Raw genomic sequence first — 27,299 nt, forward strand, 5'->3', positions numbered from 1 at the left:
TCTCCTTGTAGCCTTCTTCCTGCCTCTTCCCAGAGAGTCTTTGCTTTTTTTAACTTTTAATTTTTTATTTTACTTTTTTCTCAATTATATGTAAATTTTTAACATTTTTTTAAAATTCTAAGTTCCAAATTCTCTTCCTCCCTCACTTCCCCCCTCCTTGAGAGGAAGCAGTTTGATGTAGATTATGCATGTGCAGTCATGCAGAACATTTCCATATTACCCATGTTGCAAAAGAAAATGTAGACCAAAAAAAAGGCCAAGAAAAATAAAGAAAGTAAAAATGTAAGCTTTGATCTCCATTCAGACTCCCTTGGTTCTTTCACCAGAGGTGGACAGCATTTTTCATCATAAGTGTTTTAGAATTGTCTTGTATCATTGTATTGCTGAGAATAGCTAAGCCTTTCACAGTTGACCATCATACAGTATTGCTGTTACTGTGTTCTCCTGGTTCTGCTCATTTCACTCTATATCAGTTCTTATAGATCTTCTCAGGTTTTTCTGAGAGCATTCTATTCATCATTTCTTATAGCACAATAGTATCCCATCACAATCATGTACTACAATTTGTTCAGCCATTCCCCAATAGTAGGGCATCCCCTCAATTTCCAATTCTTTGAGTGGCATTTGGATCTTGATAGTGAAGACTTTCTGTTCTGCATCTTCAGAAGCTATGATAATAACATGATGAATATGGTTGCCAGATAGCATCCCCACAGGGGATGGTTCTTAAGATGATCACTGTAGAGGCTGGATTAGAAGCAGTACACTTGATCTGGAAGGTGCTACCTTGGCCAGGACTCTTGGGTTTGCCTGGCATAAGTGGCAACTGGTATTGGTAAAAAAGGCACACACTTCTCCAAAGGTGACTGGAAGGGCAGGACTGGAATAGGTCCAGTAATGTGGGAGGCACTGCTTTTTCCAAAGCTTTTCAATTAAGGGTCTTGGACTATCTCCATCAGGGTCTGAAAAGAGGAGGGGGTCAAGGTAGTGCTGGTGGTTTGAGCTGCTTGGCACATGCTATCACCTGTCTCTCCCTCAGGGTTCCTTGTTACTTTAGCTAGGATGGCTTACCTGTCTTTGATGATAATGAAGAAGTTCAAAAGAGGGGTGCATTTGAGAGGAAAAGCAAGAGTTCTATATTGGACACATTGAATTTGAGATGCCAATGGAACATCTCATTTGAAATGCTTATCAGCCAGTTGATGATTCTGGACTGGAGCTCATGAGACTGAAGTTGCTTACTTAGATCTGGGAGTCATCTTCAAAGAGAAGATTACTGAACCCATGGGAACCAAATGAGAGAGACCATAGAGGGAGAAGAGAAGAGGTCCAAGGATAAAACTTAAAGGGACATCCATGATCAATGAGCACAACATGGATGCAGCAAAGTAGACTGAGGAGGAGTCATACAAATAGGAGGAAAACTGAACAGAACAGTATTACTAAATTCCAGAGAAATGAGACTACTCAGGAGGACATGATCAATAATGTCAAATGCTAAAGAGAGGTCAAAAAAGAATGATTGAACAAAGGCCACCAGATCTGACAATGAAGAAATCCCTGGTAAATCGAGAGAAAGTTGTTTCAGATGAATAATGATGTCTGAAATATGATTTTAGAGGGCATAGAAGAGAATGAGGGAAGAACTAGAGTCACTGAGTATAGCTTTCTCAAGGCATTTAGCCAAGGAGAGAAGAAGCATCGGGTGATAGCTGGTGGAGATGGTTGAATCCAGTGACTCTGGGCCTGTCTTATACCCATCATGCTCCTCCAACCACTTCTTATTCAAATGCCATTGAAACATTACCAAGGCGGACTGTTTTCACAGGATAGAATCAAGTCAAAAGAGACAATTCAGATGCCTGGGAAGAAGTTTTGTGGCCATGAGCCTCCAGAAGATCTGATCCATAAGTTCTTTATGGTATTGAACCATTAGAATCACCATACAGGAGCAGCCCCACAGAAGGGGTCACCATGCCCATGATTTTCCCCATAGATCTTAGCCTTTGAATTTTGATTTGTTTCAACATTGTTTGCCTGAGGGTGGTATGTGGAAGGCCTCACCTGGGGATCCTCTGTGAGTGAAGTCACAGTTTGCTGATTTGAAATCCCCCCAAGCTCTGCCATTCCTGAAGAGGAGGGTTCCCCTGGGAGGCCAATTTCTTCAGAAGATTGCAGGGTTCCAACTTGGGGATGTCCAGATTCTTCTGGTAATATTTCTGTAATTTCTCAACCACTGTGGGTAGTCCCACCGTGGAGGCATAGAACATGGGTCCACCCCTGTGCTTCGGCCATCCATAACCATTATTGTAGATTACATCAATGTGTTCAGGGCCAGCAGCCATGCCTTCTTCTAAGATACGAAAGCCTTCATTGATGAGGGAATACACTGTGCGCTCCAGGATCTCATCTGGTGTTATGACCCGTGGCTCAATACGATGGTTCTGCCTGTATTCAGATAGGAATTTAGAAAGCCAGGGATCCGGTTTGTGAATCCTGCCCATTGGTTTGTCATATTGATACCAGCCTTTGCCAGTCTTCTGGCCAAGTCTTCCATGTTCACACAGAATATCAGGAATTGGACAATACCGTTTGCTGCCACGTTGGCGCGTGGGTGTCCCTGGGGCTAAGGTAGGTCCTGTGAGGCCTCGACTCTTCCGTGATCTCCAACCCACATCCAACCCAGACAGATCTGCTACTCGAAAAGGACCCATTCTGTAACCAAACTCTTCTAGAACTTGATCAACTTCCTCTGGCTGGCTACCATCTTCTATTAAGAAATTAGTCTGATCGTAGAAAGCAAGCAGCATTCGATTGCCAACAAATCCAAAGCAATTTCCAACCACAACGCCAACCTTTTTAATGGTTTTTGCCAAGCTCATGACGGTGGCAATGGTAGTGGGGGATGAATAACAACTAGGGATGACCTCCAATAATTTCATAACATGAGCTGGGGCGAAGAAATGGGTGCCAATGACCTGTTGAGGATGGCGTGTGGACAAAGCAATCTCATCGATATCCAGAGCAGAGGTATTGCTGCACAGAAAAGCTGAAGGCTTACATATGGCTGACAATTTGCTGAAGACCTGTTTCTTCAGCGCAATTTCCTCAAAAACAGCCTCAATCACCAAATCCACATCTGCTACCTCATCTAGGGAGGTGGTGAACTGGAGTCTCGGCCATTTCCACTCTTGGCCACTCTGTTTCTGTTTGGAGGCTTCTTGTTCTAAGAGGGAAACAATCACCTTTTTGGCCCAATCCAGCTGCTTCTCGTCCTGTTCCATGGCAATAACTGGAATGTTGGCCCTGATCAGACAGATGACGATGCTTCTTCCCATTGTTCCCAAACCTAGAGATAAAAGAAGAGATTGGACCATGTGAGAAACAGCAAAGCATCTCACCAGGGAAAAGACTGAAATCAACCTTGGACAACTGGATGGACTCCACGCGCACACAAAATGTTCCATTAAGTAAAGAGAAAGAGGGGTAGAGCCAAGATGGCGGAGGGAAAGCAGTGACTTGCTTGAGCTCTCCCCCAAACCCCTCCAAATACCTGTAAAAAAATGGCTCTAAACAAATTCTAAAGCATCAGAACCCACAAAAAGACAGAGTGAAACAAATTTCCAGCCCAAGATAACCTGGATGGTTGATCAGAAAGGTATATTGCACCAGGCAGGGAGAAGAGCGCAGTTCAGCCTGGGCGAGCAGGCTGCAGTGACCCTGGAGCAGGCCTCAGAGGACTGAATCACAGGCAGCTGTGGCGGTTTCCAGACTTCTCAAACAATGAACACCAAAGACAACTTGGAAGGTCAGTGGGAAAAGTCTGTGACTACGATGAGAGAGAAGCTAGGTCTCAGCCGCAAATCCCGAGTGTGGCCCAGGGCAGCAGCTGCCTCCTGAGCTTCCGGCCCACAGACTGAGGGGGAATCGAGTGGCTGATCAGAGGGGGATTGCAAGGATGTCTTTGCCAGGGCTGAGGCAGGAATCTCTTGCTTTGCCCATGCTTGGATCTGGGTCACAGTTCTGAGGGGTGGTCCTGGGGCGAGGAGGAGCGCTGGCATGGTGGAGCTTGTTGTGGCGGTGGAGAGGAAACACCTCACCCCTTATCATAGCACCTTGGAAGAGCTGAAAATTTACAGATCCATAGAAGTATCTCTGAAAACAGCTGTACAAATCCCCAAAGCTTGGGACAGTACATTCTCCACATTGGAAGCAGACTTTTACCTTAACAAAGAGTTTAAAACTCAAGTATTTGGCCAGGATCATGAGTAAGCAGCGCAAAAAGAGTCAGACTATATTATCTTACTTTGGTGATAAAGAAGATCAAAACGTACAACCAGAAGAAGACAACAAAGTAAAAGCTCCTGTGTACAAAGCCTCTAAGAAAAATATGAATCAGTCCCAGGCCTTGGAAGAGCTCAAAAGGGATTTTGAGAAGCAAGTAAGAGAAGTAGAGGAAAAACTGGGAAGAGAAATGAGAGTGATGCAAGAAAATCATGCTTCTACATTAAGGGACCACAGGGCATGGAATATAATATTCTGGAGGGCAAAGGAGATAGGATTACAACCAAGAATCACCTACCCAGCAAAACTGAGTATAATCCTTCAGGAGAAAAATGGTCATTCAGTGAAATAGAGGACTTTCAAGCATTCTTGATGAAAAGACCAGAGCTGAATAGAAAATTTGATTTTCAAACACAAGACTCAAGTGGAACATGAAGAGGTAAACAGGAAAGAGAAATCATAAGAGACTTAATAAGATTGAACTGTTTACATTCCTGCATGGAAAGATGATATTTGTAACTCATGAGACCTTTGTCAGTATTAGGGTAGTTGGAGGGAAAAAATTATATGTATGTGTGTATAGATAGATAGATAGATAGATAGATAGATAGATAGATAGATAGAGGGCACAGGGTGAGTTGAAGATGAAGGGGTCATATCTGGAGAATAAAATTAAGGGGTGAGAGAGGATTATACTAGGAGAAGGAGAAAGGGAGAGGTAGAACAGGGTAAATTATCTCACAAAAAAAAACAGAAAAGAAAAGGCTCTTACAGTGGAGGGGAAACGGGGGAAGGTGAGAGGGAATGAGTGAATCTTGTTCTCACAGTATTTAGCTTAAGGAGGGAATAACATACACACTCAATTGGGTATGGAAATCTGTCTTACCCTACAGGAAAATAGGGGGAGAAGGGGACAAGAGAGCAGGGGAATGATAGAGAGGAGAGCAGACTGGGAAAGGGGGTAATCAGAAGCAAACACTTCTGAGGAGGGACAGGGTCAAAAGAAAGGATAGAATAAATGGGGGGGCAGGATAGAATTAAGGGAAATAGAGTTAGTTTTTCACAGTATGTCTACTATGGAAGTGTTTTGCATAACTGCATATGTATAACTTATATTGAATTGCTTGCCTTTTCAATGAAGGTGGGTGGGGAGGAAGGAAGGGAGAAAATTTGGAACCCAAAGTTTTAAAAACACATGTTTAAAAAAAATGTTTTCACATGCAACTGGTAAATAAGAAATACAGGAAATGGGGTACATAAATCTATCCTGCCCTACAGGAAAATAGAAGGGGAAGGGGATAAGAGAAGGGGGGAGAGATAGAAGGGAAGGCAGACTGGGAGAAGGGGTATTCAGAATGCATGCCCTCTTGGAGTGGGGGGAGGGGTGAGATGGGGTAAAATTTGGAACTCAAAATTAAAAAAAAATAAAGAGAAAGAGACTGGTCATCACACAGTATCAAACTGGGGCTCATTCCCTCTGGGACCCCAAGCACTAGTCTTTTCTTCATTCCCTCCACTGCTGAAATCAGACATATGGATGAAAAAACTTATCACTTATAATTATACAGGCAGCTATGTGGAGTGGGTCAAAGGCTGGCCTTTGAGTCAAGACAACCTGGGTTTGGTTGAATCCTGCCTCTGACACCATATTAGTGATATGACCATTTTGGCATGCTCAAACAGGTTGGAGATGCCGTCTTGTTCCACTCACCATCTCTGTGACTTTCCAGACCATAATTCTCTTCTCTGAGTACCATTCCCCTCTATCTCTCCCTATGGAAGTTTCTGGGGGGCAAGGACTGTTTCACTTTTGTATGAGTATCTCAAGTGCTTAGCAAAGTACCTGGAATGTACTAGATATATAGACAGTGCATTTTTTCATTCATTCATTTGTTCATTCATTCATTTGGAGCCAGGCCTCAGCTGGGCGCTGCTGCTCACTCCCACAAGAGGTTTGGGCAGCTATTACAGCCCTCAGGGACCTCTTTCTGGTTCTCTCATAGCCTAGGCTGCCCAGACATGTAATGATTCCTCCCCACTCCAGCTATGCAAAAGCGTTGCTGTCTCTGGATAAAGGTGTCCAGGCCTATGTAGCATTCAGGACACCCTGGCAGGGCCCAGCCACTGGGATGGGGGTGACTTATGGCTTCCAAGACAGTGGGAGAATTTTCCTACCAGGAGAGAATTGGGAGTTGGGTTCAAGATGCATTATTTTGGCCCTTGGCCCCAAGACAACAGTGCCCTCCCTCAGTGGCAGGACATACACTCCAGAGGCCATCCGGCCTGACTCTCTCTCTTTGTATGTGAGAAAACTGAGACCCAGAGAGGGTCAATGACTCAACAGGTAGGTTAGCAAAAGCAGGAACCGCATCTGTCTTCCCTTTGTCCAAACCTAGCACCTTTTGTTTACTCTGTATCAGGTAAATGTTGGGGATACAAATATAAGCAAAAAGAAAGAAAGTCCCTGCCCTCAAGTAGATTGCATTCTAATTACATTCTAATATTGAAAGATAACACAAAGCAGGGTTCAGGGAGTGGCACCTACATAGCGACACAATATCAATGTCTGGAGATTAAAGGATGGCTGGTCTGGCCCTTCCTCAAAATGGAGGTTCTGGGAAGAACTCACCAATGAGAGAGGGCTCCCTCCAGAGGGCTGGAGGGAGAAGGCAGCTAGAGCATGGTGGCAGTCATTTTGGCTGCACCCCTTCTGACACTATTAAGTAGACATGGCCAGAAAAAGGATGCTATGTCTCCCTTAATGCAATCTTAGGTTCACATTAGCTTTCTTTGCTGCCATGACTCATATTGAGCTTGTGGTCCAATAAGACCCCCAGATCTTTTCCAGACAAACTACTGTCTCACCATGCCTCCCCAGTCTTGTATATGTGAAGTTGATTTTTGGATCCTCCTATTTAAGACTTTATATTTATTTCTATTAAGTTTAATCTTATTTGATTCAACTCAGTGCTCTCTCCTGTCAAGGTCCTGACCCACTCATCCATTGTGATGGCTATACTTCCCAGCTTTATGTCACCTTCAAAATTGACAAAGATGCTTTCTGTTGTTTTATCCAAGTCACTGATCAAAATGTTAAATAGCACAGGGCCAAGAACAGATCCCTGGACTATACCCTTGGCAGCCCCCCAACACTTGCTGTGCTTCTCTCTTCCTCCTACTTGCCCTCCTCATCTTCAAGAAGTTATATTCTAAGAATATTAACTCCACTAATAATAATTATTGTTATATCATAATAGTTAAAGAGTACAGAACAAAAAGGGCTTTTTCAAGCACTCAAAAACACTTCCTTTTTTGGCTAGCCCCATATATGTAGTTAATTTAATTCAATGGACATTTCTTAAGTAACTGATATATGCCAGTTCCTGTGCTAGAAGTTGATGAGAAAAGTACAAAAAGATGTATAGAAGAGATTCTCTAGACACATACAGGTCCTTCCACTACTGCAGTTTCCAGGTGATAGAATACTGATCTCATCAAGTTCCAGAAAAGTGTGGTCTCCTAAATAAGATCTATAATCATTCTTATGAGTTGGGCCTAAGTATCCACACAAGAAAAACCAAGTGGATGAAAAATGTCTGATAGGCAGACAATGATACTCAAGTAGACTCCATCAGTGCATATAGCTTAGACAGACACTGACAGTGAAGTAGGTCCAGAATAGGAGAGCAGACTGAACTGCCTTCAGGGAAACTGCCATGTTTTGTAATCCCCTAGCTTGTCCCCAAAAGAATGGTCCATTTCTTAAACACTTTTTTCTAAGGATGCTGCATGGTGACCAAGCATGAAGTATCACTGTCTTCAAAGAATTAAAGCTGTATCCAAAGAGAAATGCAACAGCCCATGGTAGGCACAAACAGGCTGCCCCACATTACCTACCAAGAATTGCCCAAGAGAAGGAGAGTAAAAGATGTCATCAGAGAAACATGCAGCTGGAGAAGTAGATGGCTTCATCACAGGGCACGGGTGAGCAATGACCCATGGTCCACCCACATGCTCCACTGATAACCATGTCTGTATGTCCAAAGAACCAGAAGAAGACCCCCAGCACTTTGGGTGGAGTATTTATGGGGGGACATGGAGAAAAGTCCCTTGGGCTGAGAAGGCATGGGAGGGTTGAAATCTGTTGCCATCAGTGGAGGAAACCAGAGAGTGAATAGTGTTGGACTTTGTGTTAGGAAGACCTAGGTTCAGAGCCCTCTTCTGACACTTACTAGTTATATAATCTTAGCCAAGTCACGTAAGTTTAAGCCTCAGTTTCTTCACCTCTAAAATGGGGTTACTAATATCCAGAGTGCCTATCTCCCAGCACCATGTGGCTTCTAGTACTTAGCATGATGTCTGGCACATACCAAGCACTTAATAAGTGTTTATTAACTAACTGGATGGCTCAAATAAGATGGGCAGGCATGGATAGAAAACAATTATTCTGAAAAAGATCTGGGCACTTTGGTGAACGAAAAATTTAGTATCTATTAGCCATGAGATGCATCAACTAAAACAGTGGATGTGATCCTGGGCTGTAGGGAGAGCCGTGTCTTCTTGGAACAAGGACATGGTGGTCCCTCTGTACTCCGCCTTTGTCCGACATCACCTGGAGAAGCCTTCATGGGTGTTCAGTTTGGGGAGCTACAATTCAGGATGGCCACTGACAAGCTCAGTGAGCGTCCAGAAGAGGGTGATGAGGATGGGTGAAGAGCCTGGAGTTGATGTTAAAGGAGGACCACTTGAAGAAACTGAGTGAAGGTTAAGGCTGGAGAAAGACTGAGGGAGGCAGGAGACTAGACATGTCCTGTTTGGTCCCAGAAGACAGAACCAGGAGCCATTGGGAGAAGCTTCCAAGAGGCCAACTGAGGTCCCTTCTACCTCTCTGATTTAGTAATTCTGTGACTCCATGAACGAGTAGAGAGCCACAGAACTATGAACGTTAGTAACTCATGAAGGCTGTCTCCTAAACCACACAGGGATTATGCCTGTGTTTGTGAAGGGGTCACAGATCCTAAGAGATTGGGCTTCTTGCCCTAGGACCTAAGCAAATGTTTTGTAATGCTCTGGTGTGGAAAATTGCATAGACTATCGGTGCTTCTTACCCACTACTGCTGCAGAGGAGATAGGCTGTGCTGAGGAGGTCTTCCATGACACTCCAGAGGGAACTGACCACTTCCTCACAGATTTCTCAGCAAAGAAGGCATACTGCAGGGCTCTAGCTTGTCCTGAACTCAGAAGGTACAGGAACAACTCTTTCTCTTTCTCTTTCCCTTCTGCATAGGGGTATTGGACAGCAGCCTGGACAGCTTGGACACAGGCCTCCCGAGAAATACACCCTGGGTACTGTTTCCTCATCTTGAGCAGGGCTTCCTGGAAAATTGCGTCCATATTTGGCAGCTTCTGAACCTGCCTTGTCTTGAGTCTCCGAGAGCTTATGGGCTGACCTGAAAGAAAACGGAACTGAAGTCAGAACCTTCTAAAAGTTACCCGTGAGCAGGCACATCCAGGAAAGAGAAATTAAAAAACACAAACAAGACTCATTTCACTAAGTAATTAATGTTGAGATTTTAATTATACTCATTAAGACAATTAGTAAGTCCCTAATAATAGCAGCTGTGACATGTTCTCACTTCGTGCCTGTCCTCGCTAGCTGGTGTTTCACCAATTTGAGGAAATTTTCCATTCCTTAATTCCCTCACGAAAATGAGCATCCACCTACTGGTCCATCCGCACCCAACCTTCATTTGATGCTAGGGGAGAACTTGAGTCTGTTCATGGGATTTTAAAGGAAAAACGTACTCAGGTTAAGGCATTCTCTAAAAAATACTTATTTCAAAAGAATTTTCGGAGCATTGTAGATGAACTTAATGCCAGGAAGACTTGGGTTTGAATTCCCCCTGATGCTGTGAGGTTCTGTGGAAAAGCACTGGCTTTAGACTTGGAGGTTCTGCTTATCAAATTGCCATCCCTGTCCTCAACAAATTCGTTCTAAGGTGCCTTCTAGCTCCAAATTGAGGATGCTGTATTTCTATGATGGGCACAAGGTGGCGCCCTAGCACATAGAGCGCAGGGCCTGGAGTCGGGAAGAGTTCAAACCCAGCCTCAGGAGATTACTAGCTGGGTGACCCTGGGAAAGTCACATAACTCTGCTTGCCTCAATTTTCTCCTCTGTCAGATGATCTGGAGAAGGAAATGGCAAACTGCTCCAGTATCTTTTCCAAGAAACTCCCAATGGGGTCATGAAGAGTTGGACACAACTGAAACGACTGAACAATTAACAACAATATATTCCTATGGTACTTTAGCTTCTGGTGTAACAAAAAGGGTACTGGCTTTGGAGTCAGAGGCTCTGGGTTCAGATCCTAACTTTTTCACTTACTAACTGTGTAGGCTTGGGCTAGTCGTTTTCTCTGGGCCTCAGTTTCCCCATTGTAAAATGAGGGGGGCTGAGCTAGATAGTCTCTAGGATCCTCTGAACCCCAGAACATCTTCAAGGATCTACACTGGCAATGAATTATCCCTCCTATCTTATCCTAAGATCACCAAATTTTCCAAGGATTCTTCAATATCCAGGCGCCCTCCAGTGGCCAAATTGTGAAATGTTGGGAAAAGAAAAAAGAGAAGGGGGTGGGGGGAGATAGAAGGGAGGGCAGATTAGGAGAAGGGGTATTCAGGATGCACGCTGTCTTGGGGTGGGGAGATGGATGAGATGGAGAGAAAATTTGGAACTCAAAATCTTGTGGAAGTGAATGTTGAAAACTAAAAATTAAATAATTTTTAAACATTTTTTAAAAATTTGCATTTACCGAGAAATCAATCAGACAGTAAAAACATTTACCAAGTGCCTACTATGTGGTAGGTACAGTGCTAGGCAGTGGGGATACAAATTCAGAAAATAATACAGTCCCTACTCTGAAGGAACTCATTTGTGTAGATACATTAGAATGTAGGCTCCCTGAGGGCAAGGATTGTTTCACTTTTGTCTTTGTATCACTAGCACCAAACACAGAGACTGAACTATGAATGTTTGTGGGTTGATTGCTTTCTTACATCTCTAGAAGATGGAACCTGGAGGATCTTAGACTTTGCCAAAGGAACCTATGAGCCAAACCATGTTAGAATCCCCAGTGGAGAGCTTGTCATGTCTGTGTATCAGAACAATGCTAACCGAGGGGTGGATGATATTTGTCACCTGCAGTTCATGCTTTGAAGCTACACTCCCACTGAAGAGCTGGGTGCCCAGAGCATGACTACTTTGTCCCTTTGGGGCTCTTAGGGTAGTCCTGAAAGAACAGAAGGTGTCTTTCTAAAGCTATGACTCATGAGCCCCCACTGGTGTGCTTCTTACTATGATTATGAGTAGACAACCAATTAGTCAGCTAAGGTGCACAGTTTTGGACTTGGAGTCAGGAAGACCTGAGTTCAAATCCTGCCACAGACATTTAACTAGCACTAACCCTAATTAGCTCTGCTTTTCTTTCCTCAATCAATTCCTTCTCAAGGTGTTAGCTGGAACAAGCTCTCTTCTCCACTAACTCAAATCTCAAAATCTCTTGGATTCTTATCTAGTTGACTTTCAGCCAATCAGTTCCTATGCAATATCACTCCAGTTGAGTAAGGACCTCCCTTCCCTTCAATCCAAAACTTATCATGGATTTATTCAATAGAAAAGTGTTCTCATTAAGTTATGTTATGAAGGCTTAGCATCTTAACGTTTTAAAAAGTGTGAAGTGGGGACAGCTAGGTGGCACAGTGGATAGAGCACTGGCCCTGAAATCAGGAGGACCTGAGTTCAAATCCGGCCTCAGATCAAACACTTGACACTTGCTAGCTGTGTGACTCTGGGCAAGTTACTTAATCCCAATTGCCTAAAAAAACAAAAACAAAAACAAAGTGTGGAGTGATTTGATTTATTCAACCCAACCAAGACTTGTTTTAGCCTGCCTACCTGTCTAAGAACTGGGTTGAGTGGCTTCTGAAATGTTTTCAAAATAGTGCCAATAATGCTTAAAAGCTCTTTCCTTACCTGAAACTTTTTTGGCGAACTTGACGGCTTCCTCAACGGGATCTGAGTTCACAATTTTGTCCAGTAATCCCAGTTTGAGTGCTTCAGGAGCTGAAATATGTCTCCCTGCAACAAAGAAGTATTTGGACAAAAGGGTGATAATCCCAGAACCCCAAAATTTCTGAGCTGGAAGCCAACTTGGTTGGCAGTGTGGTAGACCGGATTAGACATTTGGCATTGGAGTCATAAAGCCTGGGTCATCATGACAGTTTTAAACCTGGAAAGGACCTTAGAGGTTACCTGGTCGAGCCCATTCATTTTACAGATGAGGAATTAAGGCTAAGAGACAGGAAGTGACAAATGGGGTCATCCCCATAGTGTGATGGTGGGAGAGCTAGGATTTGAACCCAGGTCCTCTGACTCTAAACTATACCACACTGCCTCTCCAAATCCAAATCTCAGATAGTTATTAGCTGTGTGACTTTGAGCAAATCGTTTTGTACTCTGTGCCTCAGTTTCCACACCTGTAAAATGAGGGGATTGGACTACATAGTCTCTGAGATCTCTTCTAACTCTCGATCAACCAAATAGTCCCCACCATGACATGGCTGACAAATGGCCATCCAGCCTTTGCTTAAAGATTTCCAAGTGATGGGGAAACCCCTGCTTCTCACTTTGGGACCGCTTTGATTATTAAGATTTTTTCTTGACATCCAACCCAAAACTGTCACTCTGAGACTTCCATCCACTGCTCCAAGTTAGTCTACCTTGTGGGGCCAAGCAGATCTTCCCACACAACAGTCTTTCCTCATGGAAGAAATCTTTCCCTCTCATCCACATCTCTTTTCCCATCTTTTAAGGACCAGCTCAGATACCACCCCCTCTAGGCAACCTTCCCCTTGAAGCCAAATAAAGTTGAGACTTTATTTGGTCATAGCACTCCCAAGAGGTAGGCTCGACAGGCGCCATTATCCAAGAACCAAGAAACTGAGGGCCAGAGGGATGAGCCCAAGTGCATTTGGTGAGGTAGGGACATGAGCCGGACTAGAATGCTTGTCTTCAGACTCCTTGCACAGTGGATTGCCCACCCCTCTCAGCCTCACTCGTGTATATATTATAATAGACGATTGGATTTACCTGAGGTGATCAGGTCAAGGGCAGCAGGTATCCCAATGAGCCTGGGAAGAAGCTGGGTCCCTCTGGCACCAGGGAGAAGTCCAATGGTGACCTCTGGGAAACCAACTTGAGCCTATCAAATATGGAAGTACACCCAGATTGGTAAGCTGTTCTGATAGAGTCAGCAGAAGCATGCATTCACAAAGAATCCCACCCTGGAAGCCATCCTGACCCACCTAGAGACAGAAAGGGATCCCCACCATCACATCCTCAACAGGGGCCGCCTCAGCCTCTGCTCCGAGACTCCATGCAAGGACAATTCCCTTTCCTGACGTCAAACCCAACCGGTCACTGTACAAATTCCCTTCCATAATTCCCAGTTCTATCGTCTGGGGCCAAGCTGAATGAGCCTGACCCCTCTGCCACATGACTGACAGCCTTTCATAACTGCAAACAGCCATCACAGCCCTTTGGGTTGTCTCTTTATTTTTTTTTTTTTTTGTGAGACAATCGGGCTTAAGTGACTTGCTCTGGGTCACACAGATAGTAACTGTCAAGTGTCTAAGGCCAGATTTGAATTTAGGTCCTCCTGACTTCAAGGCCGGAGCTCTATCCACTGAGACACCTAGGTGCCCCCTTTTATTTTATTTTATTTTTTTGGGGGGGTAGGCAATGGGGTTAAGTGACTTGTCCAGGGTCACACACCTAGTAAGTGTCAAGTGTCTGAGACCAGATTTGAACTCAGGTCCTCCTGAGTCCAGGGCCAGTGCTCTATCCACTGCTCCACCTAGCTGCCCCTGGGTTGTCTCTTACGCAGGCTAAACAGGCTCTGCTCCTCCAACGGGTCATCCTGGGGTACGGCCTCCTTTGGACACACTCTAGCTTTTCAAAGTTCTTTTCAAACCAAGGCACTGAGAACTGCAGAGTGGAATTGGGAGTCTGCCACTTACAGGGGGCCCTTGGGCAATTATGTTCTGAGCCTGCTCCTGTTTCTACAAAATGAGAAAATTGGACTAACTGACATCAAAGGTCCCTTCCAGGGCTAATCCTATGAACGATGCTCCAAATGTGATCTAATCATCATAATAGCTAACGTTGATATAGGGCCTGCTATGTGCCAAGTACCTTACAATTATTATCTCACTTGATTCTCACAACCCTGGGAAGTAGATGCTGTTGTTATCTCCAATTTACAGGTGAGGAAACTGAGGCAAACGGGGTTAAGTGACTTGCCCAGGGTCACACAGCTAGTACTGTCTGGGGCCGCATTTAAACTCAGGTCTTCCTGACTCTAGGTGCGGCGCTCTGTGCGCTATGACGCCACCTAGCTGCAATTTTCTTGGTTTAGAAAATGCTATTACAAGGGGCAGCTGTGTGACCCTGGACAAGTCACTTAACCTCTGGAAACGGAAATAGCAAACCCCTCCAGTCTCTTTGCCAAGAAAACCCCATGGGCAGTCTGGTCCACGGGGTCATGAAGTGTTGGCCATGACTCAACAGGACAACCACAACTCAGCCCAGCCCCTGGTCATTCTCTCCTCCCAGGTGAGGGTGGCCTTTTCGACAATCGTCTGGAGTGAGGTCTAAAGTTGGTGTCAGAGAGAGAGCTCCATGGTCCACCCAGAGCTGTCACCTTGGCATCAGCAATCCTGTAGTGACAGCCCAGAGCCAATTCCAGGCCTCCTCCCAGAGCCAGGCCCTGGATGGCAGCCACCAAAGGCTTCTCCATTTCCATCAGGCTTTCAACTACTGAGAGTAATGAACCGGTTGACATAACTGGTTGGCTAAAGCCTCGAATATCAGCACCTAAGGAAATAAAGAGAATAAAAGTGTTATGGGGAAAAAGCCTTGTTCAGGATAAACCCACTAGACAGCTTTTGGGAGGCAGTCAGGTGTGATGGACAGAGCACTAGACAAAGTCAGCAAGATGTGAGTTCAAATCCTACCTCTGACTCTTATGAGCTCTCCTAATTTATCTCTCTGAGCCTCAGTTTCCTTACCTATAAAATGGAGACATAAGAGTCAATCAAGTAAGAGGCAGAGATGAGGAGTGAGTGCATTCCAGGCATGGGAGCCAACCTATTTCCTCCCCAGGAAAGAGAAGTCACAGACGTTCCCTCTCTCCATGGTCAGATCATGGTCTGGGGGATTATCATGCCCCATCTCTTATTCCTAACTAGAAAATTAGATCATTTGAAATGAGAAATTTGAAATCCAATTAGAAAATTGGATCATGGAGTAATTTGAAATCCAGACTAAGATGTCTAAAATTCATCTCGTAGGGGGCAGCGAGGTGGTGCAGTGGATAGAGCACTGGCCCTGAAGTCAGGAGGACCTGAGTTCAAATCCAGCCTCAGACCAAACACTTGACACTTACTAGCTGTGTGACCCTGGGCAAGTCACTTAACCCCAACTGCCTAAAAATAAAATAAAATAAAATTCATCTTGTAGAGAATGGGGAGCCATTGAAGGTTCTGGAGTAAGAGTGCCATTAGGAAGTAAAGTTGGGTGGGTTCTGGACAGTGGGCTGAGGAGGCCCAAAGAATATCTGAGGAGCACTCTGTCCTGTTCTGGTTAATGTCTTTATCAGTGATTTGAACAAAGGCAAACTTGTCAGCTCTACAGCTGACACGGAGCCCTGAAGAATGGTTAGTCAGTCAGTCAGTATGCATTTATTAAGCATCAACTATGTTCCAGGCACTGAACTAATCCCTGGGCTCTCTAGCATGTATCAGAGGACAGAGCACAGCTCCAATAATTTTTTTTTGCCAGGCTGGAATGACCAGCTTTATCCCCTATTAATAGGCGTGGATATAAAATCTCCCACCCTGGAACATACATTTTGTTGCTGTTGTTCAGTCATTTCCAGGGTCTTTGGGACCCCCATCAGAGTTTTCTTGGCAAAGATGCTGGAGGGCCTGCCAAGAGCCAGTGGGAAGAAGCGGTTTGCCCAGCCACACAGGCAGCCAGCATCAGCCCCAGGTGGATGCCTAGATGGGGCGTGAAGGATGGGTCGGGGCCTGCCAGAGCTGCTGTGTTTGAAAAGGCTGCGCTTTCTCGCCAGTGAAGACTGTTCTACCCCAAAGCCAAGAGGATAATACCCATTTCTGCCCCCAAACCGGAGAGGGGATTAGCAGATGAGTCATCTGGCATGAAGCAACAAGCCTGGGAGAGAGGAGTTGTCTCGGTAAAAGGTCCCGTTCCAGGGAAATAGGGACAGTAGGCCTGGAAAGCAGGTCATTCATTCTAGGTAACATCAGTGCTCTGTGATCAGTAACAACAGGTCCAGAGCCTTGAAGGGCTACACGAACAAAGAGATCGAGGACAGCTGAGAGCAAGAACAGGGCATCGATGGTGTCGGGGAAATGTTTTCTTTCTCTAAATGGAAAGTGAGTGTGACTGGTTAGAGTATATGTGGGAAGAAATGGTACCCAGAGTTTACCAAGTGTAACATGCCATGCAAATGGGGTGTTATTCTTACTCAGGTTTGCCAACTTGGCATAAAAAGCTGGAGAAAAGGTAACCACGTTCTTTACTTATCTTTTCTCAGCCTCAGTTTCCCTATCTGCAAAACAAAGAGGTGCATGAACCACAGATTTGCAGCTGGAAGGGACCTTAGAGCTGAATCCAACCCTCTCATTTTACAGATGAGAAAAATGAGGTCTAGAGTACAGCGCCTTGCATTCCATCTTGCACTAACAGTCACACGGCCAGTGAGAGCCTTGGGAATAGCAGTGACCTCCAGGCCACTGGCTTTGCTTCCAGTCCAGGTACCACAGTCATTGTGGAAAAAGGGCCCACTTTCCTCACCACCCTCCACCCATGGGCAGTGAAGGCCAAGAGCCCTGGCAGCAGGACTGGTCCCAGACCCCTAGTCCAGCCACTGTCCCAAGCAGCCATTTACCCCGCCTCACCCTCCCAAGTTAGGATCCGGCAGCTGCTTCTGCAGCGCTAAAGCCACAATGACTGCAAGGTCCCGGGTAAGAAGGTTCTTGCTACCAAAATCCTTGGCATCGCCAACGGGTTCAAAATCAGAAACCGATGTGAAGTTCTCAGTGACAACGACCCTGGGGACGATGCAGCGCCCTCGGCTTTGCCGCTAAGCCCTAAGGACCATTCCACTTCCTGTGTGTGTCTGCCCTGTTACCACGGAGCCTCCAGAAGGCCAGGACGGCTTTCAGTCAGGGGCTGGGGGGTGACTTCTCTTGGACAGTGATTGACAACATGGTTTGGCTAGATGACGTCTGACATCCCTTTCAACTCTGACTTTCAATAATCTTGTAAATGTCTTTAACGAAGATCTCCTCCTGTCACCCTTTCAGGGAAATCCCCTCCTCCATACTTTGTTAGGTGAGGGGTGGCACAGGCCTGGTTCTCTCTTTCCTATGGATCACCTTGGAGGTCTCGTGTTGGAGGGAGTGCGCCGTGCTCCTCGGACACCAGGGGGTGCCACCGAGGTCCGTGCACCCAGGCTCCAGTACTTAAGGGGCAAAATCGTGTGCCCTGTGGTGGGCACGACACCGTTGGAGCAGAGCTCTCGAGCGGCCAGCTAGCGGCCTCGGTGGAGCCTGGCCCTAAAAGGGACCGACTAAAGCCTTGTTTTCTGGAGAAGGGAAGGTTTCCTTTGTACTTCTCCTCTTTCCTGTTGGAAAAAACAATTCCTCAGCTGCTCTAGAGGAGAAGCAGCATAGTCTAGTGGGTAGGTTGTGGTGATAGTCTCAAAGAATTCAGAGTCAGACCACCTCTGATCCAAGTAAAGACATTTCTTGGGGATTGACGCTCCTCAGAAACAGGCTAGGCTCCAAGAGGAACCAGCAACTTTAGTGAAAGTAAGATGGATTTTTATAGGGTAAAGATGCAATTACATAGCAGAAATTATGAATATTAAAAAGGCAAGAGGGGTTTGTTAAGGGACTAGGTAATAGGGGAGGGGTCCCAGCCTCAGAGGACCTGGGCCTGCATACAGAAAAATGCATTGGGGGGTTATCTATGTATCATCATGATATTATAATAAGTCTATGTCATGACTTCGCCTAAAGGACAGCTTTTGTTATTGCTACGCAGGTGCCTACTTAGGGCAAGTCTCTCCTATCGTTCTGGAGTCTGCATCCTGCTCGAGCATCCTGGCGGTGCTGCTTTCTGATTGGCTGGGTACGGTGGTCCTGTGAGACTAGATGGACGTGGTCGGGGTGAGCTGCACGGACAGCCTGCTTTACTTGTGAGGGATATGAGGAATGGGTCTGGGGGCAGTGGCTAGCTAGAGGCAACGGCTGGCATCCCGTCACACGGACACTCCTGCTGTTTCTGTGAGAAATGTGAGCTCGTGGACGCACCTGTTGTTCTGGCGAGCGATGAGGCATATGTGACAAAGTTGGGACATTGAGTGGAGGGAGGGGACAGTGGCTAGGTAGGATCAGTGGGCCTGCTGTTCAGCGGGGCCTGTGACCGAGTCTGGGGGCCTGGGGTGTGGTTAAAGCCAGACTGTTTGGTTAAATCAGGACATGCCTGCTATTCAGTGGGGCTCGTAAGGAAGTTAGAATGTTGGAGCTGGGGGCAGCTTTATTAGGATTCCATCAAATAGACTGTTAGAGCTTCTTTCTTTCCTTCTTTCTTTTTCTTTCTTTCTTTCTCTCTTATCACTTTCTCACTTTCTTTCACTCTTTGCTTCTGTGAGCTTCAGCTAGCTTCCTTCTTTCCTTTTTTCTTTCTCTCCCTCGTTCTCTCTTCCTTCCTTCTTTCTTTTCTTTTTTCTCCCTCTTCCTTCCTTCCTTCCCTCTTTTTTTTCCTTCTTTCCATCCTCCCTCCCTGTTTGAACTTAGCTCCTCTTAGCCTCAGTTTCCTCATCTGTAAAATAAGGGGGTTGGGTTAAGTGACTTCTAAGAGCACAAGATCTATGATCCTATGAATATAATTGTCAGAAGCATGATTTGAACCCAGGTTTTCCTGGCTCTGAGGCCTGTTTTCTATGTATAACACCAGGATGACTCTCTAAAGCAAGACAGAAATGTGAGTTATTATTATACTCATTGCCCTGCCCAAAGGCATTCCCCACTGAGGCCCACAGTACAGCATAGGACAAGAGAGCACCTGGGAGAATGAGGGGGAGGGGTCCAGAGAGCCACACTTACCTGCAGAGAACTTTCCATCCGCTCCACAGATGATGATGGCTTTCACAGCCGGGTCGGTCTCAGCTTTCCTCAGGCTGTCCATCAGGCCTGCGATCACAGGCTTCCTGGGAGAGACAGAGGAACAAAGTTCAGGACCCATGGTCCTGCCATGATGGGCTCCCCACTCCAACAATGGGAAAACACTTACTCGCTCTCATTGCCTTGTTTCCCGTGGTTTTCACTTCTTTTTCAACCCTGCCCTGCCCTGTCTGGTGGTGACATGCTGAGGTGGGCACAATACCTGCCTGAGGCCTGCTCTCCCTTGACCCTCACATCTAACCACCAGTCTAGTCCTTTCTCCATCCACAATGGCTCTGGAACCTGTCCCTTTATAGCTACTACTCTAGAACAGATCTTCATCACCTTTTGCCTGAATGATCAGTCTCTTTTGCTTCACTACTCCAATCAAACAACACAACTGTCAAAGTGACTTTTCTAAAGCCCAGATCTGACCATATCATTTCTCTGTTCCATAAGCTCTAATGACTCTTTATTTTATTCTTTTATTTTTTGAGGCAATCCGGGTTAAGTGACTTGTCCAAGCTCACACAGCTAGTACGCATCTTAGGCTGAATTTGAACTCAGGTCCTCCTGGCTCTAGGGCCACTGTACTACCTAGCAGCCCCACTAATGACTCTTTAGCTATTTATCTTGTCCTAGTCTCTCTCCTGAGTTCCAATCAATCAATCAATCAATCAATTGATCAACCAGTATTTATTAAGAGCTTAACATGTACCAGGCTCTGTGCTAAGCACTAGGGATACAGAGGAGGGCAAAATATGTAAGCTGCTTGCAAGGAGTTCACATTCTAATGGAGGAGACAATGTATATAAAAGTGGGTACATTCAAGATACTGACCAACTGCCCATTGAACATTAAACCTGGGAGGTCCTATTGACATCTCAGACTCTACTCTCATCTGTAAAATGGGGTTAATGACAGCACCTGCCTCTCAAGTTGTTGTGAGGAGGAAATGAGATAATATCGATAAAGTGCTTTGTAAATCTTAAAGCACTATATAAATGCTGTCTATTATTATTATCTTAGGTATGTAATCAATGGGGCAGCAAGATGTGGATAGAGCACCGGGCCTGGAATCAAGAAGAGCTGAGTTCAAATCTGGTCTCAGAAACTTACTAGCTGTGTGATCCTGGGCAAGTCATTTAGCCTTATTTGACTCAGTTTCCTCATCTATAAAATGAGCTAGAGAAGGAAATGGCAAACCACCCCAATCCCTCTGCAAAGAAAACCCCAAACGGGGTCACGAAGAGTCAGACATGACTGAAACAACTGACCAACAACAAAGATATAATCAATAACCACTTGGATGGTACTGGCCCCTCGATATGGGAATAAAGTTAACCACAAAAAATAAGCTCAAATAATAAGTACATTATAAAGCACTGTTCAGCTCCAGCGGGAAGCTCATTAACGACCAGGACTGAATTAAGGAAGGCTTCCTGGAGGTAGTGGCATTTGAGTGGAATTATAAAGGCTCAAAGATGGAGGCAGCAGGTCTTTTATCTGTCTGTTGCCCCAGCCTCCGTGAAAGTTCCTGATTTCTGCCATAAGTATGGCCTGAAGGAGAGGGAATGACCTTAGAACAGCTGACTCAGGCAGGCAGCTAAGCTGAGCCTGGGGGCACTCATGCAGTGAGCCGCAGGTGCAGCCTGTTAATGTTTTGCCCGTAAGAGGGCCTTGCCAATGATGAGTATAATTTGTTCTGTGTGTAGGACAGTAGCAGAGCAGAGACACAAGGAATATGTGGGGAAGAGGGGAGGGGAGGGACCTTCAGACCCAGACCCCACACTGTCCCACTGCATTGCCCACCCTCCCCACCTTCCTTCCCTCCTTCTCTCCTCTTCTTGATCTATCACTCTCTGATAACAGAATTGGGGCAGGAGGTGGGGAGGGGGGAGAATAAGGGGGTAATTTAAGGATCAGATACCAGTCACACCCATTGCTTCCCACTCCTTGGGAATACTGGATGACCTAAACAAAAGCAACAGGACAGTAATCCAGGGACCTTCTTCCTCCTGGGCCCCTCTTTGGAGACACTGCCTTCCCTGTTGTGCTAACAAACAATCTCAGACTATTTCACCTTGTCTAGATTCTTGTTGTGGCCATTTGTCATTTTCCCTTCTTGTCATCTTTGCCAATCTGACAGGGGTGAACCCAGAGGCACAGAACCATGAGCTGGAAGGGACCTTGGAGGTCCTTGGGACAAGGAGGATTGAGTGCTGGGCCTGGAGTCAGGAAGACAAGTTTAAATCTAGACTCAGACACCTACTAGCTGTGGAACCCTGGGCAAGTCACTTAACCTCTGTTTGCCTCAGTTTCCTCATCTGTAAAATGGGGATGATAACAAAACCTACCTCTCGGGGCTCTTGCAAGGATCAAATATGATAACTGTAGAGCTTAGCACAGTTCCTGGCACATAGTAAGCGCTATAGAAATGTTGTATTATTATTCTTATCTGGTCCGCTCATACCTGATAGAAATCCCCACTACAACATATTCTATGGAATATTCTGTTCCAATCTCAGCCTGAAGACCTCCAAGGAGAAGAACCCACCAGCTCTCAAAGAAGCCCATTCCATTAAAAAGGGAGGAAGAATGACTAGGAGACTGACAAACAACATTTCCAAACCATGCTGCTAAGACAGTAATTCCTCACCAAATTGGAAATGCTGAAAATCAAAGGAGAGAGTAATAAAATTGAAAGTAAAAAAAAAAAAAACAACTCATTGAACTAATAAATAAAACATATGAAAAATGCTCTAAATCCCTATTGATTAGAGAAATGCACATTAAAACAACTCTGAGGTACCACCTCACACCTATCAGATTGGTTAATATGACAGAAAAGGAAAATGGTAAATGAAGGCAAGGATGTGGGAAAATTGGAACACTAATACACTGATGGTGGACCTGTGAATTAATGCAACCATTCTGGAAAGCAGTTTGGAAGTATGCCCAAAGGGCTATAAAACTATGCATACTCTTTGATCCAGTAATACCACTACTAGGTCTGTATCCCAAAGATAAAAAAAAAAAAGGGAGGACCTATTTATACAAAAATATTTATAGCAGCTCTTTTTGTGGTGGCAAAGAACTGGAAATTGAGGGGAATGGCTGAACCAGTTGTGGTGTATGATTGTGATGGAATACTATCATGCTATAAGAAATGATGAACAGAATACTTTCAGAAAAACCTGGGAAGACTTACATGAACTGATGTAAAGTGAAGTGAGCAGAACCATGAGAACATTGTGTACAGTAAGAGCAATATCATATGATGATAAACTGTGAATAATTTCGCTATTTTCAGCAATACAATGATAACAAGACAATTCTGAAAGACTTACAGTGAAAAATGCTATCCGCCTCTAGAGAAAGAATTGATGGAGTCAGAATGCAGATGAAAACATAATTTTTTCACTTTTTTTTTTTTTGCAACATGGCTAATATGGAAATATGGTTTGCATGATTTCACATGCATAATTGATATCATATTTCTTGCCTTCTATTTGGGTGAGGAAGGGATGGGGAAGAGGGAGAGAATTGGAATTTTTTTTTAAATCTTTTTAAAGAATGTTAAAAACTTTTTTTAAAGAATGTTAAAAATAAACAAATAATAAAAATTGTAAGAACCAGTTCTCTCCTCCTTTTTTCTCCCCTTACCCTACTCCCACCATTTTGGAGGAAATATATCTAGAAATAAAAGGGAGAAGGATGATAGTAAATATAGTAATTACCTTTCCCCTATTTCCCTTTCACCATTAAACCTAGAGTTTAACTCACCTTTGACCATTTACTCAAGTACCAAATATGCTGCGTGTAGAGATGTTTGGCACGATTGCATAATGCTACAGGGTCCAAAAGTCATGTTTTTTCCAGATCTATGATAACTACAAAATTAACAAAGGATAGCACTTATTTTTAATTTAATTAAATTAAAACCAATGCCCCCTGCCATACTGCTTTTTGTTAATTTTGCAATCATCATTAACTGAGGCTACTAGGAGGGGTAGCATTATAGATGGTTGGGAGGGGAGTTGGGTTCAAATCCTACCTTAGACACCTACTAGCTAAGGCAAATCACTTAAACTCTCTCTGCCTCAGTTTCCTCATCTGCAAAATAAGGGGGATGATCTCTAAAGTCCCTCCCAGCTCCCAATCTATATAATCCATATTATATGTGTATATATATATATATACATAATATATAATCCATAATCCAGAGGCTCAAATAAGACAAAGCAAGAAAGCACAATAGAGATGTGATGATTCTCATAGGCCTTGCATATGGGAACAATTGTAATTCAGACCCAGCTGCTTCTCCAAAGCCCCCTCCATCACCTTCCCCTCTTTTTTTCAGCCAGATTAAAGGATTATACCTACATTACTTTATCAATCTTTCAAACACCTATAAGAAATAGAACTTGGGTAAGGCTGTCTCCCTTTCTGCTCACCTCAAAGCACTTTTCCTTCCAAGGTCTTGCAAAAGCCAGGGCCAAACGGCTTTCACAAAGACATTCACCGCTTATTAAATAAAAGTAGACAAACCTGCACAGTAAGCTAGCTCTTCAGAGAAGGCCACATCTAATCAGCTTTTATTTGGTTCCAGGGATTAGAATTCTAGTTCAATAAAGCCCCAAAGTCCTTGGGTTAAGCTGCTTTAGAAAAGAATAGTTCTCATTTCCCAGACCAGTGTCCATTCCAGCTTCAGTGGTAAAGGAGGCTTGAAGGGGCTCCTTCCTTTGGTATTTTCCCTAGAGATGAAGCAGGAGCTTGCTTTCACACACAAAGTAAGATAAGGCTGGCCCCCAGGTTGGGCCTTCCCTTGGAAAAAGACTCTAAAGGTAGTGTTTCAAAGTCACTGTACCTCTTTGGGCCTCAGTTTCCCCATCTGCAAAATGAGGGCATTAGATTAGATTACCTCTAAGATACGTACTAGCTCTAAATCTATGTCAAATGATGACTGAGAAAGGAAATTGGGTGTAGTGGGAAGAACACAGGTTTGCAGTTGGAGGACTGGGTTTCCTTGCCTATAAAATTGAGAGAATTGTAGGAGAAAGATCTTGGCATGATGAAGCTAGAGCAGGAAGGGCACTCAGAGGCCCTGGAGATCTCTTGGAAACCCCAGGGGGGCAACAATCAGTGGTTTTACAGATGAGGCTCCTGGGAGAGGGGGAATGCTTTGGTGCAGGTCACTCGGGCAGTGAGTGTTGAGAGGCAGGATGACCTCTAAGCTACAGCTCTGGCTGGGAAAAGAATCTCTCAGGTCCTTCCCACTGGAGCTGGACTCCTTCCTCAGGCCTTTGCACTGGCTGTGCCCCATGTTTAGCATGTCCTCCCTCCTCATCTCTGCCTCTTAGCTTCCTTCAAGGCTCAGTTCAAGTTCCACCTTCTGCAGGAGGCTTTTCCTGGCACCCCCAGTGCCCAGTGCCTTCCCTCTCAGATTACTTTCCATCTACTCTGTATGGGGAGCTGGGTGGTGCAGTGGATGGAGTGCTGGGCTTGCAGTGCTGGGCTTGCAGTCAGGAAGACTCATCTTCTTGAGTTCAAATTTGGTCTTAGATGCTTGCTAGGTGTGTGACCCTAAGCAAGTCACTTGACCCTGTTTGCCTCAGTTTCCTCATCCATAAAATGAACAGAAGGAAATGAAAAATCACTCCAGTATCTTTGCCAAGAAAAAACGGGGTCACAAAGAGTTAGATACAACTGAAACTAATGAACAATAATGACAACTCTATACATACCTTCCTTGTAATGTTCCTAGTTTTTTTGTATGTTGTCTCCCCCATTAGACTGAGAGCTCCCTGGGGGCAGGGACTGTTTTTGCCTTTCTTTCTAACCCTAGAGCTTAGCACAAGCCTGGCACCTCAACAGTACTTAATCAATGTTTATTGACTGACTAAATATTCATGATTGATGACATCTAAATCCCTTCTCCTTCAATTTGGTCTCAAGAATCTCTGTTCCTTCCAGCTGAAACTACATAATTCCTAAATGTCTATATTTATATTTATATATATAAATTTATTTATAATTTATTTATATATACAAATTTACTTATAATATATGTTATATATACATATAATTGCAAATGGCTTTGGACATAACGTCTGAAATCACACTGTGGAAATACAACTGGAGGCCGCACTGGACTGGGCAACATCTAATAATGTTCTGTAGCTCTAGGTGGGCTGAGCCCCTTCCAGGCTTGATTTGGCCAAAGTCTGTGGTGCCTGGAGTGGCAGAAGTGGAAGGTCATTGATCAAAAATAAGTCACTAGAGCAAGGGATCTTACCCTTTTTTTAAATTTAAAATTTTTTATGTCATAGTCCCCTTTGGAAGCCTACCAAAGCCTAGGGATCACTTCTCAGAATAAGGTTTTTTTGTTTGTTCGTTTGTTTGTTTGTTTGTTTTTAGTGAGGCCATTGGGGTTAAGTGACTTGCCCAGGGTCACACAGCTAGTAAGTGTCAAGTGTCTGGTCGGAGATAGGATTTGAACTCAGGTCCTCCTGACTCCAGGGCCGGTGCTTTATCTACTGGGCCACCTAGCTGCCCCAGAATAAGGTTTTTTAATGCATAAAATAAAATATGCACAATTACAAATGAAATCAATATTAAATACAGCTATCAAAATATATGCTTTTTAAAGTTCACAGACTCCAACTTAGAGGAGGTTCTCCAAGTCCCCTCCAGCTCATGTCGAACAAATTGGCATAGTGAGTAGAGCACCTGCCTTGGAGGTAGCAAGACTTGGCTCAAATCCTTCCTCCCCTCTTAGTGCCTAACCATCAGGAGCCTCAGTGTCCTCTCCTGAGGAATGAAGAAGTTGAACTCGTGTCTTTTAAGGTCCGTCTGAGCTCTAAATCAATGATCCTAGAAGTTCCTTGGTCAGGGGACAAGTAGGTTTTTTGTCTTATTACGCCCAGAGCCTGACACACAGTAGGCGCTTGTTAAATGCGTGTTGCTCGTTTGCTTAACGTCCAGCTGATTTCTAAGCACAAATCACAGAGCACGAAATTTAAGCTGGCAGGAACCCGCGGGATCGCCCAGGCCGGTCCTTGGTTAGGCTGTCCAAATCCCTTCCAGCTCTTGGGGGGGCGGGGAGGTGATCTCTGAGAACAGCCCTGCTAGGGCCCGTGGGAATCCAGAGCGCGGCCGAAGTCCCACCAGGGATGGGAGGGGCTGAGCCCTGAGCTTCCCCCCAGCTCGGGCGGTTCGTTCGTGAGCGGGGGCCTCAGGGCTCAGCGGGCGGACCGCCACAGAGGAGCTGCGGAGTCGTGCCCCCTTTGTCTCACCTACCTAAGGGTATTGAGGGGCGGGTTCCGCAGGCGGATCACAGCCAGAGAGCTGTCCAAAAGCGTGTAGGAAGCCATGGCGCCTTCCAGTCACTGGTCAAGTCCTCCAGTCCTGGTTCTACGCGACCCAGGGAGGGGAGGACCCGCTCTCGGCCAATGGGGTCCCGTGGCCCGCCCCCACCCTCCCACTCGGGATCCTTCTCCTTAGTCTCTCCCTACCCAGCCTCCAGAGCCGGCACCACCTCTAGACCCACCCCTGGGAAGCCTGGCACTCCCTTCAGGTCACGGTCCTTTGCCTCACTGCTCCACCTCCAAGATCCCTACTGTCTCCCCTCCCCCCGCTGCCCTCCTGCTCAGGGCCTCCCCCTCTGCTCTTCTCAGCTGGGCGCCCAGGTCCCAGATGCG

At 45.2% G+C, this 27,299-nt stretch overlaps 1 protein-coding gene across 1 annotated transcript; it reads right to left on the minus strand.

The window, feature by feature from the left end:
• Positions 1-539: 539 nt before the first annotated feature.
• On the minus strand, positions 540-27,011 carry EHHADH (enoyl-CoA hydratase and 3-hydroxyacyl CoA dehydrogenase). The gene is made up of 7 exons (XM_027875403.1): positions 26,899-27,011; positions 19,540-19,643; positions 15,045-15,217; positions 13,433-13,544; positions 12,317-12,421; positions 9,393-9,734; positions 540-3,349 (listed from the first exon to the last, which is right to left on the minus strand). The coding sequence occupies exons 1-7, from the start codon at positions 26,970-26,972 to the stop codon at positions 2,088-2,090; spliced, it is 2,172 nt and encodes a 723-aa protein (XP_027731204.1). The 5' UTR covers positions 26,973-27,011; the 3' UTR covers positions 540-2,087.
• Positions 27,012-27,299: the final 288 nt, after the last annotated feature.

This window comes from Vombatus ursinus, unplaced genomic scaffold (assembly GCF_900497805.2).
Source record: "Vombatus ursinus unplaced genomic scaffold, bare-nosed wombat genome assembly UNPS02014808.1, whole genome shotgun sequence".
In the NCBI taxonomy this organism is placed as follows: domain Eukaryota; kingdom Metazoa; phylum Chordata; class Mammalia; order Diprotodontia; family Vombatidae; genus Vombatus; species Vombatus ursinus.

Excerpts from the sequence above, each read along its gene's own strand:
- EHHADH (XM_027875403.1), bottom strand. The coding sequence starts at position 26,972 with ATGGCTTCCTACACGCTTTTGGACAGCTCTCTGGCTGTGATCCGCCTG. Across the intron at positions 12,422-13,432 it reads CCTTGACCTGATCACCTCAG|GGAGACATATTTCAGCTCCT; the intron begins GTAAATCCAATC and ends TCTTTGTTGCAG. Across the intron at positions 9,735-12,316 it reads GTTCGCCAAAAAAGTTTCAG|GTCAGCCCATAAGCTCTCGG; the intron begins GTAAGGAAAGAG and ends GTTTTCTTTCAG.